The sequence below is a fragment of the Mytilus galloprovincialis genome, chromosome 10, assembly GCF_965363235.1.
Source record: "Mytilus galloprovincialis chromosome 10, xbMytGall1.hap1.1, whole genome shotgun sequence".
Taxonomy (NCBI): Eukaryota; Metazoa; Mollusca; class Bivalvia; order Mytilida; family Mytilidae; genus Mytilus; species Mytilus galloprovincialis.
The window spans coordinates 30,478,604-30,496,253 of record NC_134847.1 but is presented as its reverse complement, the minus strand read 5'-3'; the positions used below and the strand labels follow the sequence as shown (position 1 = coordinate 30,496,253).

General features: G+C 32.3%; 1 protein-coding gene across 1 annotated transcript in view; it reads left to right on the top strand.

The window, feature by feature from the left end:
• LOC143047358 (uncharacterized) overlaps positions 1-15,171 on the top strand; it is an 86,228-nt gene extending 71,057 nt beyond the window's left edge. Inside the window, exon 5 of the mRNA XM_076220388.1 lies at positions 14,427-15,171. Within this exon, the coding sequence (XP_076076503.1) occupies positions 14,427-14,863 (437 nt within the window). The 3' untranslated portion in view covers positions 14,864-15,171. The remainder of the gene's footprint in view (positions 1-14,426) is intronic.
• Positions 15,172-17,650: the final 2,479 nt, after the last annotated feature.

Here is a 17,650-nt window from a genome sequence, read left to right as displayed (position 1 = left end):
ATCAATTTCTTATTGTAATATTCAACTTTTTTTCAAAATGTTTTTTCTGTTCATTCAATTTTTGGCTTTAGTTATATTCTCAAAACCACTAATTCTATTCTGTTGTAAATGTTTAAAAACAAAGGTAACACTTCCGGTAAAAAAAAACACACTATGGCGTAAATTTCAAAGATGAGTCCTCAATCCATATCTTCGTTGTAGAGTTTTGGATAGATTGATTAAAACAAAATAAAATCACTAAAGTACTAAAACATTTTTTTAAATTACTACAATTTTCGGACAAAAATAACGGTCACCACTACATGCACACATCGCAGTGCACGGGAAACCTTATTTTCCACATTAACAATGACCGCGGCATCCTTTCTTACATTCAACATGTACAAGCTTCTGACAAAAAGATGAGGCCTCAAAAATAGTTTTTTAAAAGTTATCCTTTTTGTCCCCGCCTGGACTGGGTAGCATAAGAGCCAATCCCAAGCTCGTCTCTCTAAACACCTACCTAAGTATATTGCATTTTTTACATGCTGGAAAAGACTAGACCAAGTTGAGGGAATAGCCTCAAAAGCCTTCCCTTTTGCGCAAATCGTTATTTTCTTGCTTCGTTAACCATGTTATACCCATCTGTTAAGTTTGTGCGATCTTACAACAAAACCTCGGTGATTTAGGCTGATCAATCATCATTCTTTATGTTAAAGTCACATCTTCAAATGCCATCAATGTCTCCCACGCAGTCTTTTCTTTCCTTTTCAAGCAAAGAGAGAACCATATCACAACTGGTAAAGACATGGATAACAATAAGTGTGTGTGATCACTCATTGCCTAGTGTATTTGAAAGGCCATTGATAGATATTAATCCAAAGTCTTTTGCCCTCCTAAACACAATCCATAGTTCGTCTACCCCTATGTCACAGAATAGCGAAACAGTAATGACAGCATCATTATTAACGACTGTTCGAATCATGACTCGTGTAAGTTCGTGTTTCACTGCATCAGACACATGCACCATGATTCTAGTGTCTGCCTCTAAATGTGAACTTGGTTGCTAAATTTGAAATACATCACGTGGTGGATAAGATAGAATATCCTGAGCATTTGTTGCTAATCTTTGGATTAATATCTATCAATGGCCTTTCAAATACACTAGGCAATGAGTGATCACACACATTTATTGTGACCCATACCTTTGCCGGTTGTGATACGGTTCTCTCTTTGCTTGAAAAGGAAAAATGACTGCGTGGGAGACATTGAATGGCATTTGAAGATGTGACTTTAAAATAAAGAATGATGATTGATCAGCCTAAATCACCGGGGTTTTACTGTAAGATCGCAGAAACTTTTAAGATGGAGCTAACATGATTAACGAAGCAAGAAAATAACTGTTTGCACAAAAGGGAAGGGTAATTATAATTGAGGCTGTTCCCTCAACTTGGTCTAGTCTTTTCAATCATGTAAAACGTGCAATATACTAATGCAGGTGTTTAGGGGACGAGCTTGGGACTGGCTCTTATGCTACCCAGTCCAGGCACTCATGGATGGCGAAGGGACAAAGAGGATCCCTTAAAAAAAAACTCTTTCTGATGTCTTATCATTTTGTCAGAAGCTTGGTACATGGTGGATGTAAGAAAGGATGCCGCGGTCATTGTTAATGTGGAAAATCGGGTCTCCCGTGCACTGCCTTGTGTGCATGTGGTGGTGACTGTGAATAAACATGTATTCTTGGCGAAATAATATTAATTTTAAAGATGTTTTAGTCCAATAGTGATTTTATTTTGTTTTAATCAATCTATCCAAAACTCTACATCGAAGAAATGGATTGAGGACTCATCTTTGAAATTTACGTCATATTTTTACCAGAAATGTCAACTTTGTATTTAAACATTTACAACATGATAGAATTAGTGGTTTTGGGGATAACTTAAAGCCTAAAGTTTAATGACCAGCACAAAAAAAAAAATAATTTTCTTTACATTTTAAAACAAGAATGTGTCCATAGTACACGGATGCCCCACTATCATTTTCTATGTTCAGTGGACCGTGAAATTGGGGTCAAAATTATAATTTGGAATTATAATTAGAAAGATCATATCATAGGGAACATGTGTACTAAGTTTCAAGTTGATGTAACTTTAACTTCATCAAAAACTACCTTGACCAAAAACTTTAACCTGAACTTCGCACTATCATTTTCTATGTTAAGTGGGCCATGAAATTGGGGTCAAAACAATAATTTGGCATTAAAATTAGAAAGATCATATCATGGGGAACATGTGTACTAAGTTTCAAGTTGATGTAACTTTAACTTCATCAAAAACTACCTTGACCAAAAACTTTAACCTGAACTTCGCACTATCATTTTCTATGTTCAGTGGACCATGAAATTGGGGTCAAAAATATAATTTGGCATTAAAATTAGAAAGATCATATCATGGGAAACATGTGTACTAAGTTTCAAGTTTGGACTTCAACTTCTTCAAAAACTACCTTGACCAAAAACTTTAACCTGAAGCGAACGGACGGACGCACGGACGAACGGAGGCACAGACCAAAAAACATAATGCCCCTCTACTATCGTAGGTGGGGCATATAAAGTTGAATATTTTAATAATAAATTGATATTTCTATGTCAGCCATTTTGGATATTACCGGTAGTAAGGGTTTTTAAGACATATGTCTTATATATTGTATCCATCAGAAGCAACAAAGAAAGGTTCCTGCAAAATGTTATGATAGTAGCAATACGTTAAAACACATTTCAATTACCCTCACTAAAAAATAAGCTTATTTAAGTACAATGTCCGCCATGTTGGATTTTAACCGGAAGTAGGGTTTTTGAAGACATCTAAACTATATAATATATCCAAAAGTAGTACATAACGAAGGTTTGTACCAAATATTATGCTAGTAGCATGATAATAACACCTGTTCAGATACTAGCCTTCGATATTAGGCTGATTCAAGTATGATGTCCGCCATTTGGGATTTTCCGGAAGTGAGACATGTTTTTCAAATGCCTCCCTATCTGAAATGAAAGAGTAATAGTTGAGGAAGGTCTATGCCAAATTTAATGCTTGTAGCAGGATGTGTACAATTCGTCTGAAATATGCTTGTAGCCGCCGGACTACTCCGCCACGACGGCGCATAAAAATGTGTATATATAACAATTGATTAAATTAGGCAAAATTCAATGAATGGTCATTGCACATGGTTGTCATGAAGGTTTTAGAATCAAAACAGTATATAATAGTTAGGACCATAAAAGATGCGATTATTCTGCTGTATACCAATAATAATTCAGTTAGGTTATTAAAAAAAATAATAGACAAGCTGTCCTTTTCCACCATATACAATAGAAACATTGACAAATTCTTGCACAATTTAATGTAAATCGTTGGTGTATATTTCCTCAGATAGAACATATAGAATGTGTATGCCCCCACCGTTGCAAAAGGGGCATTACGTTGTACCTTTGTCCATAAGTACGTCCGTTCCAGAGTTATACCCTTATACAAATGGAAAAAAATCCTGATTTTTTTGTTTACGTTCTCTTACTTAAGTTTGCCACAACCAAATGTTTTGAAACTTATACACAATGCTTATTTCAATAAAATGCAGAAGAGTAAGAATGTTATTGGTGTTATTTGTACTGTCAAGAAGTTATGCCCTTTAAAAATGGAAAAGGTGCTGAATTTTCCGTTTCCGTTCTCTCTTTTTCATCTGTCAATCTTACCCTGACCTCATTTTCTTAGAACATTGATAATGTTAAGTTTTATGATAATTGTACTATAATCTTTACATAACACTTACAGAGTTGTAAAAGTAATTCAATGATAAATAAAACCAATCAGACATTTCAGGGTGAGCCTTCTTGTTTAGCAGATCTTAGCCTAGGGTTAAAGTTTTTAAAGAATCAATCTGTTTCAAAAACCAACAATGAGTTGCATTAAATTGTTACTGTAACTTCTTTATAACCATTTTGAAAGAGAAAGTATCCTGAGCTATTTTTTTAAATGTTCATTAAGATTTGTTTTATAGATAATCATGCTATGCTCATTGTTGAAGGCTATACGGTGACCTGTGGTTGCTTATTTCTATGTCTTTGTCTCTGGTGGAGAGTTAATTGTTTCATTGACAATTAAAACATATCCTCTGATTTTTATACATAGACTTACCAGTAATTAAGTTTTGGATTCAACATTATTCTTTTTCACTGACAGCATCAGTCTAAGGCAAGATAACGGGTTTTGCGTATTACCATTTTTAAAAAACTTATGACAAATCTTACATATAAGATTGAAGGGAGGGGTACATGTACATATGCTGCCCTCAACTTTAGAAGATGTGTTATGCTTAAATTCTTAAAATACTTAGTTCACAAGTAAACACTATGAGATACCACAATTTTTTCAAAAAATTTTATAATTTGAAAAAAAAAATCGAAAAAAAGGGAGTTGCACATACCTAGAGTAATGACTTTTCATTTTGTACAAGTATATCTTCATTTATCATATATTTTCGTTTAAAATTACCATATTTGTGTCAGAAATGTACGTATAAATGCAAAGTTTTAGCTTTTTAAGTTCAAAATGTTTCAGTATTCATCTGTTTGGTAATCTAAATTTTGGTGAAAATTGACAATTTTTGACTAAAATTATTTTTTTAAAGAAAAAAAAAAAAAAACACACACAACTTTCTTTCTATTTTATTAATATATTGAATGTGGTCTTTCAAAATTTGTCAATGACATGTCATAATATTGTTGGTCTTGGGAGATAAACAGATTTAAAATTTAGGTGTTTTTGAAATTTTTCATTTTCGAATTTTAACACATTTTTAAATGGAAACAAACTATTTAGTAAATTCAAAATTTTAACGTTTTTGTATAGTTTGGGGTTTAGTTTGTCAATACTGTAAATATTCATATTGTTTGAATTGATTAACTTTATTTCTATCGGACTTTAAATTCCCTTATTTTATATTTTCAAAAGGGTCTTTTTTCACATATTCAGGCAAAATGTTGATTTGATGGTTACCATGGCAACGGGCATAATACAGGGAAAATAAAGACAGGATTTTACTCATCTACCAAAGTTCTTATGATATAGGGCAAAAACAATTAAGGGAATATAAAGCTTCTCAATGATCAAAATTGGTGTTGTCAAACTGCTATATAACCAGACTAAGTGTAATTTTTCTGACAAAATGGTTGGTTCAAAATTTTTGAAATTTTTATATTTTTGTTAAAGGGTCAAAGTAAATACTTTGACAAAATTTTATGAAAATTAAACGAGCCAAATTAATTTTAGTGAAAGTGTTGGGTACCACCTTAAGTGTGTTAAACAGATGCTTCTGTGAGGACCTACGTGAAATAAGTACAATGTCAAATATCTGTGGATCAAAAAGTATTTAAATTAGGAAGATCACAAATGTTAACCATATATTACAAATCCTGTAACATTAATACCTATATTAAGGGATCCACCATTTAATTTCAAGAATGTGGGGATGTCAAGTTTTTTTCATAAAAAAAATCCAATCCCCAATTTGATGAAAACAAATATTCTGGACAAGCAGATGACAAAAAAAATTTACTGAATCTTGATTTTTTTCTATGCTTTAAATTGTTAAATTTAGAGAAAAATAATTTTATTGGAAGCCTCAATGGACTAAATAAAAATGTTTGCACCTGTACTGAAAAATATTTTGATCTCAGAAAAAAACAAACAAAATCTCCCTCCTTCAACTTGAAGTCCAAGTTAAATTATTGCTCACTATAGTATAGTTGAGGGAATTTCATGCTCGAGAATAATAGTTAGATAATGTAAATATTAAAATGCAAAGAAAGGATGCCAAAGAGATATGTGGCGGATGAAATAAACTTAAAACATTATGTCAATTTCAGCTATTGTGAGAAGAACTTGAAAATTGATAAACAGTTGGTTATTTTACCCATGTGAGAACACTTAGAATTTAAGAACATGTTTTATTATGGAAACCATTAAAGTCATGCTTTAAAATAAGAAAAAAATTAAACTGTTATAGTTTAGATTATAGGGATTATCTTGCTATGTCCACTCAGACCAATACATGTATTTTTAGCTCACCTGGTCTCATCACTTGGCGTCCTTCTTCTGTCGTGGTTAACTTTTACAATAATAGAACATAGGTGTCAAATGCAGTTTTGGCGTAATATCTCAAAAACTTAAGCTTTTAGAGGAAATCTGATGTGGGGGTAAAAGAGTTCAATCAAAATCTATCAGCCCTGAAATTTTCATATAAAACAGACAACCGATTGTTGGGTTGCTGCCACTAAATTGGTAGTTTTAAGGAAATTTTGCATTTTTTTGTTATAATCTTGAATGTTATTGTAGATATATATTATATATATAAACTGTAAAGAACAATATAAATGTTCAGCAAATTAAGATCTACAAAAAATATGACCAAAATGTCAATTGGAGTTGTTGCACTTTAAACACAATTTTACATCATTGGTCTTCGTTTAACTATCTTGTTTAATGTTAAGTTTATGTGACAGTTGTAATAACGCTTTATACTTAGGACTATCAACATAATATCAATGATTAGTAAAGAAGGCGAGACATTTCAGTGTGTGCACTCTTGTGGTTGTTATCTTGTTGAATATTATTGAAGACAGACTGATCTGAGATACACTGTAAACAGCAAAAATGTTCAGCAAAGTAAGAACTGCAAAAAAGTTTCATATAAACAAAATTGTCAATGACCCCTTAAAGAGTTATTGCTCCTACGGATAATTTTACACAAGTTGTTTATGTTTTTTAAATTTAAAAATCTTTTCAAATGAATCTTGTATAAATTTTGTATTGTATTTCCTTGTACGTCAAAAAACGTAGACACTATGGCTGAAATGGAATATATGTGTTCAATGCATTGGAGGCCCTATGGTGACCTATAGTTGTTAATGTCTGTGTCATTTTGGTCTTTTGTGGATAGTTGTCTCATTGGCAATCATACCACATTTTCTTTTTTATAATGTACAGTACAGATAAACATGATCATGATGATAAAGTAAAATTATTGCCTAAACATGCTAAAGCTGTGGTCACTCCTTACCAGATAGAACAAACGGACACTAAACTGATGAAAAAAATAATTTTCGTTGACAAGATTGTTATCCGTTGGAAGTCTGTTGATGTACTGATCAAATAAAACAAACATGTAACGAATGCATAATGGTCACCGCAGAATATGCAACGTACAAGAAACGGAAACTTACTGGACAGAACGGATGTAGAACATACATCCAACAAACAAGTACCACATAAAATGGACACCTAATGGAAGCGTACCGAATAAAAAAGTTGTAGAAAAATCAAAGGCGATAATAATAATACATGTAAATCATATAAATATTCAAAAAGTTTCTGTGTAACTGGTTTTGGTTTGTTCTTCAAAATACCACCAAAGGGTACGGTCTGGCCTGAATAAGACCTGCTTGATAGTGAAGACATGCTCTTACTCGAAGGCCAGTTATGAATAATAAAAATTCATGACACTCAAGAAATCTAAGATACCAATAATTAACATTTCTGACGTGAAATTTTCAATTGGCATTCATCTGTTCAATATCCGTATAATCTGTTATACGTCCTGTAGAAGTCCGTTGGTGAATTTGTCTACAAGACCTCTAACAGATGAATACAGACAATAAACTGATACAAAACAGAAACTGAACAGACAAGCAACGTAAAAAATGCCTACTGGATGTACAACAGACACTTCTTTAGTTGAACATCCGTGCAAAGTTTTGAACATGCTCAAAATTTTCCTCTGGACAGAATGGAAGTCGACATATAAAACAGATGCTGAACAGACATCAACAAACGTCTAACTGATAAGAATGGACGTCTAATGGACGTAAACGGATTGAAAAAAATAGTTATCCGTTCAGTGTCTGTTCCCACTATCCATTAAGATATGACTGGGATATTACTTTTTAACATGATCAAGGTGTTTGGTACCAACTTATTCCATAAAAATCATATTTTTGTAAATTGCCATTCTCATACCAGGTCATAATTTGCATGATCAGGTATGTCAACAAGTAAATGAATAATAAAGTATCACTCATACTTAGTACCAAACATCAAAATCATACACTTTGAACTAATCAGATTCAGTAACTTAATAAAATGGTCATTATAAGAAAACAAGAGTTTTTTTTAGCTCACCTCAAGTGACCTTTTCTCATCACTTGGCACCCGTCGTCGTTAACTTTTACAAAAATCTTCTACTCTGAAACTACTAGGTTAAATTTAAACAAACTTGGCCACAATCATTATTGGGGTATCATGTTTCAAAAATGTGTCCGGCGACAACAACAAATCAAGATGGCCGCCCTGGCTAAAAGTAAAACAGGGGTAAAATGTAGATTTTTGTCGAGTCTGCAACTTTTGTTGCAGAAAGCTCGACATAGGGATAGTGATCCGGCGGCGGCTACGGCGGCAGCGTTAGCTCACTTCTTAAAAGCTTTATATTTTAGAAGGTGGAAGACCTGGATGCTTCATACTTTGTATATAGATGCTTCATGTTACGAAGTTTCTGTCAGTCACATGTCCAATGTCCTTGACCTCATTTTCATGGTTCAGTGACCACTTGAAAAAAAAGTTAAAATTTTTTGTAATGTTGAATTCTCTCTTATTATAAGTAATAGGATAACTTTATTTGATATGTGCGTACCTTGCAAGGTCCTCGTGTCTGTCAGACAGTTTTCTCTTGACCTCGACCTCATTTCATGGATCAGTGAACAAGGTTAAGTTTTGTGGTCAAGTCCATATCTCAGATACTATAAGCAATAGGGCTAGTATATTCGGTGTATGGAAGGACTGTAAGGTGTACATGTCCAACTGGCAGGTGTCATCTGACCTTGACCTCATTTTCATGGTTCAGTGGTTATAGTTAAATTTGTGTGTTCAGCGTGTGCACTCTTGTGGCTTATATCTCTGAAACCAAAGCATTTAGAGCAAATCTGACATAGTTCAAATTGTTTATCAGGTGAAGATCTATCTGCCCTGAAATTTTCAGATGAATCGGACAACCCGTTGTTATGTTGCTACCCCTGAATTGGTAATTTTACAGAAATTTTGCCGTTTTTGGTTATTATCAAGAATATTATTATAGATAGAGATAAACTGTAAATAGCAATTTTGTTCAGCAGAGTAAGATCTACAAATAAGTCAAATGACCTAAATGATCAATTGACCCCTTAAAAATGCTCAAGAGTCAATCTCGGTCTATTTCTGAAATTTATTCTTACATTCTTTTGATTTTTTAACCCTATATATGCTAACATTGCCTATGTAAATTTTAAAATTGTTTGTATGCACATTGAACGACAAAACTATGTGACGTATAAAATTTTCTGACGTCAGACACACAAATCAATGAATGTGTTTGTAGATAGATGTTTTTGTGTTCTGTTAAATTATTCCTTTTAAAATTGTTATACGATGATGACTGATGTACTCATATTTTGACTATTTTATTTATTGTGTCTGTTTAGTTAACACATCAATGTAAATATAACGAAATATGATGAGACTGTCATCAAAGTGAGAGGGTTAGGCCTATAAAACCAGGTTTAATCCACCATTTTTAACCGGATTTTTGTGACAAAAATGTCGGTTATTGATTTGGGGATGTACGGCGGGCGGCCGGGCGGCAATCAAATAATGTCCGTGCATTACCTCATGAACCGTTCAACCAAAGCTTTTAAAATTGTAATATGTTATTACTGTCAACTATACGAAGGTCAAGTTCAATAATGGCGATTTTGACTTTTACCGTTCAGGAGTTATGGTTCTTGAAAGATTGAAAAATGGAGTTTCCAGTCGTGTCCGTGCATTTACACATGAACTGTTCTACCAAAGCTTCCCAAATTTTAATATGTTGTTACTGATGACAGAATGGAGGTCAAGTTCAATAATGACGATTTTGACTTTTACCGTTCAGGAGTTATGGTTCTTGAAAGATTGAAAAATGGAGTTTCCAGTCGTGTCCGTGCATTTATGCATGAACTGTTCTACCAAAGCTTCCCAAATTTTAATATGCTGTTACTGATGACAAAATGGAGGTCAAGTTCAATAATGACGATTTTGACTTTTACCGTTCAGGAGTTATGGTTCTTGAAAGATCGTAAAATGGCGTTTCCATTCACGTTGTTGCATTTACTCATGAACCATTCAATCTTAGCTTTTCAAATTTTAATATGTTGATACTGATGACAAAATGGAGGTCAAATTTGATATTGTCGATTTTCACTTTCACCATTCATCAGTAATGGTTCTTGTGATATTGCCAGGACACAAATAAATGTTAATAAATCCGGTTTGCTGTCGTTGTGACAGCCTCTTGTCTCCATTGAAAATGCCTGTACCAAGTCAGGAATACGACAGTTCTTGCCTATTCCTTTTTGATGCGTTTTGTTATTTGATTTTGCCATGTGATTATGGATTTCCGACTTAATTTTCCTCTAAGTTCAGTATTTTTGTGATTTTACGTTTTGCTCTTTATAGTCAATTTTTAACAATTTTTCATTTGTTATCTTTTACAAAAATCTTCTTCTGTGAAACAACCGGGCCAAATTTACCCAATCTTGTCCACAATCATCAATAGGGTATCTAGTTTTGGAATTGTGTCTGATGACCCCGCCTGCGTACCAAGATGTCCAACAAGGCTAAAAATAGCATGAATAGTACACATGGTTAAATGCAGTTTTTGACTATAATATATCTGGTTATTATCTTATAACATGTATAATTCTTGAATATTATTATAGAGAGAGATAAGCTATAAACAGCAATAATGTACAGCAAAGTAGTTCCTAAAAATAAGTTACATGACCAAAACGGTCAATTGAACCCTTAATGAGTTATTGCCCTTTATACATAATTTTTAACAATTTTCATAAATTTTGTAAATTTTTACAAAATATTTTCCACTGTAACTACTGGGTCAAGTTCATTATAGATTGAGATAATTGGAAGCAGCAAGAATTTCAGTAATGTAAAATCTACAAACACATCACCATCACCAAAACACACTTGTCATGAATCCATCTGGTGTCGTTCATTTAATATGCACATAGACCAGGGTGAGCAACACAGGCTCTTTAGAGCCTCTACTTTTAATAACTGGCCAAATGTAGTTCATAGGTTTCTTAAATCTATAATAAAAAGTATGGGTTACATGGATTTTTTCGAAGTTACAGGGGTGTAGTCCAAATAATTATGACATCTTGAAATGACATTTTGATTTTTTGCTCTGTGCAGTTTAATAGGTATCAAAGTAAAAAAAATAAAATAGCCTTTCAAGAAGTCATAAATATTTGGACTATAGCATGTATAGGTTGTGCAAAATTGTCAGATTTTGTATAGATTATTCATGAAAAACACAATTTTGTGTGATAGAAAGAAAACTAAATCATAGAAATTGTTAAGGTAAAATTTGAGAAAATGGCTCTTATAATGGACTTTCCAAATGAAGTATAAAATAGAAATAATGTCACAGAACTCGTTTTCTTGCTACAAAACAAAATTGCTACACAACAAAACCAGTAGATCCATAACATTAGGGTCATGCATTTAAAATCTAGACAGATTGTCAAAAGATCATTCATTCACATAAACTCATGTCTCAGTCCTTAAAGCTGAAAGGAAATTCTTGATCAGCTCCTGGTTATCCATAAACTACAACATGCTACATTAACTACAACATGTAACGCTGGTCCGATGGTTCAACAACAAACTAGTTTATGGGACGCCATACAGTAAGCCTATGTTTAGGAACCCTTTGAAACTTGGTGTCTGTCGTCCCGCGTCCATCATCCGTCATCCGTAAACTTTTACAAAAATATTCTCCTCTAAAACTACTGGACCAAATTTAACCAAACTTGGCCACAATCATCATTGGGGTAACTAGTTTAAAAAGTGTGTCCGATGACCAACAAACAAAGACGGGCACCATTTTTAGGTTATTTTTGAATATTATAAAAGATAGAAATAAACTGTAAACAGCAATAATGTTCAGCTAAGTAAGATCTACAAATAAGCCAAACATGACCAAATTGTCAGTTTACCCCCTTAAGGAGTTATTGCCCTTTATAGTAAATTTTTAACCATTTTTCTAAAATGTTAGTAATCTTTTAAGAAATCTTCTCTTCTGAAACTACATAGACAAATTTAACCAAACTTGGCAACCACCATCTTAAGGGTATGTAGTTTTAAAATGTGTCTAATGATCACATCCACGAACAAGTATGGCCGACATGGCTAAAAAAAGTACATAGGTGGAAAATGCAATTATTGTCTTATATCTCTAAATTCAAAGCATTTAGAGCAAGTCTCATTCATTAAAATATGTTCATTTAGTCAAAATCTAACTGTCCTGAAATTTTATGACAAATCAAGCAACCTGTTGTTGGGTTCCTGCCCCTGAATTGGTTATTTTAAGACAAAATTTCAGTTTTTGGTTATTAACTTCAATATTATCTTAGATAAATTTAAGATAAGCTGTAAACAGCAACTATATAAAGCAAAGTAAGATCTACAAATAAGTCAACTTGACCAAAACAGGCAATTGACTCCTTAACGAGTTATTGCTCTTTATAGTAGAATTAAAACAATTTTCATAAATTATGTAAATTTTTGTAAACTTTACAAGATATTTTCCTTTGATACTACTGAACCAAGTTCATTATAGATAGAGAAAATTGTAAATAACAAGAATGTTCAGTAAAGTAAGATTGAAAAAACACATCAACATTATTTTGTCATGAATTCTATTCTGATCTATTACATGTACTTATGTTCTTTGTTTAGTATAACATAGACCAAGGTGAGCGACACAGGCTCTTTAGAGCCTATATTTTTTGTTACTTTTTCAAGTTTTGGGGTTTTATTCATAAAAAAGGGGAGATTTCCAGGTTTTTTAGACACAAAAATGCTTTTACCAATTTGCAAGAAGCTTTAATTTGGTGAATTGTTTATATCTATTGACATGAGCTCCCTTTTTTTAGATTTTACGTTTCCAAGTTGTGGAGTTTCATACATTAAAAAAGGGGGATTTTCCAGTTTTCGGACAACAACTCAAAAATGCTTTCAACAATTCTTATGAAACTTTGATGAAATGTTTGCATAAATTGACATAAGCTTCCTTAAATTTTATAGATTTTACATTTTACATTTCCTAGTAACAGGATTTTATTCATCAAGAAGGGGTTATTTTCCATTTTTCAGACAAAACCTTTACAATACTTGAAATAGTTTTCATTAAACTTCGTTGCCCGGTATATATCTTATTAAGATAATTTCCCTTTTATTTTTCATAAATTTCTGATATGACATATTTTGTGAAGTTATTGAACTTTATCATGTTTTTACTTAGAAAATGTGACATGCATGACGGGCATATGATGCGCCCTTGCGCATGCAGCTGTTTATTGAAGTATGTTTAATATTCAATTTTTTTTCAGGACCTACCTTTCAACAGTTTTGGCATTTCATACATACTCATGAAGGTATAAAATGCTTAAAGAAATCTATTGGTAAGGGACTCTAAAAAGGTATAACTGTATATCAAGAGGACAAATTAACATCATACACTATACAATGCTTTGTATCCAGGAAGTATTTAAGAAATGAAAACAACATGTTATAAATTCCGTGTGTCAGAACCTCTATTCTGGGTTTACCTCCATCCAAATCGCTCAATGCCAAATATTTGAAAGCGAAGGATGTATAAGAACAAAAATATTTGAAAAGCTATATAACCAAAAAGAACCTAAAAATAGCCAAATCGGATTATCCATCTTATGTCAACTTTGCCTGAGAGAGTTGAAACCTTAGTCATGTCAGTTTATAATAAATTCAAAAGTTATATAAGGACAATTTTAGAAAGGTTTGTTATAAATCATACCAGTAACAAAGGAACACTCAATGCCAAATATTAGAAAGCCAAAGATGTATAAGAATCGAAATAGCTGAAGAGCCAAAAAGGATCTAAATAATAGCAAATCTATGTTAGGTCAACTTTGCATGAGTGTGTAAAAACCTTAGTGTCCAGATGATTTCTAAATTTATATTTGACCAGAGTTTTCACTGTTTAGCTAAACCGATAAAATGACAACATACACTTATTTAATGTTTGGTATAGTATAGCTTTTTAATTTCTTTTGCAAGATGGTCAAATTTTTCTGTTATTATACCTAAAAAATGTATGCTTTTGGCTTATACCAGTTTATTGAAAAGAAAGAAAAAGCTAGAGTTGTTTAAAGGGCCTGGCTAAGATTGCAAAATTCAACAACTATAAAACTTGCCATTTTGTTCAGAAGATTTGTCAGTCAATGTATGTTCTTAGTTTTACTACAGAGTATATTTATTTTTTAGCTGAGATTACAGGGGAGAACATGAATCTAAGAATTGAGAAGGAGAGTGACAAGAGGTGTTTAAAAGCTTTGTTTAAGATTATTGAGCAGCTAACTACAGAAAAGACGCAGCTTGGTAACCAAAATAGACAGCTTGCTACCCAAAATGGACATCTCATTACAGAAAATGGACAGCTCATTACAGAAAAGGACCAGGTTACTACCCTAAATGGACAGCTTGATACCCAATATGGACAGCTTGCTACCCAATATGGACAGCTTGCTACTGAAAAGGACCAGCTTGCTACCCAAAATGGACAGCTTGATACCCAATATGGACAGCTTGCTACTGAAATGGACCAGCTTGCTACCCAATATGGACAGCTTGCTACTGAAAAGGACCAGCTTGCCACCCAATATGGACAGTTTGCTACTGAAAAGGACCAGCTTGCTACCTAATATGGACAGCTTTCTACTGAAAAGGACCAGCTTGCTACCCAATATGGACAGCTTGCTACTGAAAAGGATCAGCTTGCTACCCAATATGGACAGCTTGCTACTGAAAATGACCAGCTTGCTACCAAATATGGACAGCTTTCTACTGAAAAGGACCAGCTTGCTATCCAAAATGAGCAAATGGCTAATGAGATATCCAAACTGAAAGCTGAGAAAACTAAAAAGAATGGAACTATTGGTAACTTGATAGCTGGTATGAAAGAGATGTTCTTTAGATGGAGGATACATATAACAACATACTTTGAAGGGTATGCATATTGTTTAACATTTGAAAGTAATTGTTAAAGTCATTCAAATGCATTCATCCTTTAACAAAACATACAGCAGCATATATGTATATTTAAGTTGATATAGTTTTCTTATTTAACCTATCTTTAAGTTAGCTAATAAAATTGAGAATGGAAATTTTACATGGTGAGATTTCAATATAACTGAGTGTCTACTGTTGTCATTTAAAAAAAAAACCATTTCCTGTGTTAAAAACTGATCACATCAAAGAAAATCCCTCTAAATTGGGATTAAATTCATATCTGTGTGTTGACATTAGTGCTTGTGATCACTGTAGATTACTCAGCCTCATAGTCTTTTCCTCCAATCTTGATATTTTGTAGACTAACAAAACTATAAACAGTAAATACAACCTGTACGTAATACTACAAATTTTTCTGCCACCACTTATCAATCATTTAAAGGAGTTATTGCCAACTTTGACCAAGCGTACCAATTTTTTTATATTTCTTGAATACAGTAATAGATACATAGAAAGAGACTAAACAGCAATATTATCTGCAATTCAAAAGCGTCACTAAATGATTAAAAAGTAACAAAATGACCAATGATACATTATTATAAGAGTAATAGCCCTTGATGATGATGCAAATTGCTGCTTTTAGTTCAAATAGAATCTTAATTTGTGAAAAACCATGCTGATTTCAACAATAAATACATTGAAGATGATATATGTGATAATGCAAGCCAAGAATGATGTTCTAGGAATACATGTTCTTGTTATTATCTAACAGTGCTGTCCAGGAATCATCTGTTACTTGTAATCCAGTTATCATACAAAACTCTCAAGTAAAAGTACACTTTGGAATGTCATGCTGTATGCAGTATGAATAGTCTCAGGTTCTGTAGCTCTTGAATGTTAAAAGTAGTTTCATATTAGTTTAAATAAATAAATAAATAAATAATGATTAGTTCCAAATGTAACATTAATAAACCCACTCCATTTTTGTGTAAAATGTTTTGCCAAAAATAACATATTTTTATTTTCTTCCTTGCAGGTAAAAGGAATAATCAAAAGGGCATGTGCAGAAGTTTGTTTCAAGTTTCTTCAATATATAGAACAATGGAACTGTTTTACTATGCAATTAACATTAAACAGTATAAAAGTTATATGCTGTTAAAAGGTATTTATTCTATATTGGAATTATTTTAGTAGGTTTCTCTATATGAATTGGATTTTGAATAAAAAAGCATATTCACCTGAGAAAGTGTTATTCACCGCGCTAAACGTCACGCGCTTTTACATGCAACGTTATGGTAAAATGTTTCGTGTAAAAATTTGTTTTGGTATATGTTTGTCATTAAATACATTTTCTTTTCTCGGAATATGGAATAAAACAATTACTGTCTTTTGTTTCGGTAAATATGGGGTTTTATTGACTTTTGAAAAACTGATATTCACTTCGGCCGTCGGCCTCAGTGAATATCATTTTTTCAAAAGTCAATAAAACCGCATATTTACCTCATCAAAAGACAGTAATTGTATAATATTACCGGTGAACATTTTGTTATATATTTATTTTTCTATATATATTTATACTTGTAAAGGTCAGTTAATGAAAACAATGGTATGTTTATTCATGTGGTCAGCATTAAAAAAGTCAGAAGATATTGCAAATCTTCAATTGCACTAAATTTTGTGTATAAAGAATTATTATGTTTAATGAAAAAAATAGTGCTAAGGGAATCATCATTTAACTTCAAGGGGGAGGGGGAAGGGGATACGTTTAAAAAAAAAATCATAATAAAAATTCTCGTCAAGCAGATGACTAAAAAAGTCTGATACCAGTTTTTCCCCATACTTAATAGTATTAAGCGACAATTTTTTTTATGATTAAATGTGTTAAAAAAAACTTAATATAAATGTTTGCATTCTGCATGAACAAAACTCGGAATTTTACTCAGAAATAAAACATACACCCCCCTTTTTTGGAGTTAAATAGTTGCTCCCTAATGATTTGTTTACACATATCAGTGTAAATACAGTTCATGGCATTTGAAGATGTGAAGATTAGCAGCTAGCTAGGCCATATGGGATTATCGTACATCAATTGTGTATTTTGTCTATTAATATTGTTGTATATGTCTGTTTTTGTCATGTTAGTTTATTATTTATTGGTATTGTTTAAATTATCAAATCGCTAATGTCTGAATGTTTTGTTGCAAGGTAAAACTTGTTAGTTGTAAAAGGTTAGTACTGCTGCATCAATTCAGCTTAGTAAATCATGAATTGCAAAGTATTTTAGAAATGTCATACTTAATTTAGTTTAGTTTTATCAATCCCTAAAATGACAGTTTTGTTTTATATAAATGTTGCCTCCTTTTTAATATTTTGGTTATAATTTTTTACAAATCATGATCTGATATTTGTTTTTAAATATTTTTATGTTTTTATGTTTTATCAAATGATATTATCTTAACCATGTACATAATGCATATTTA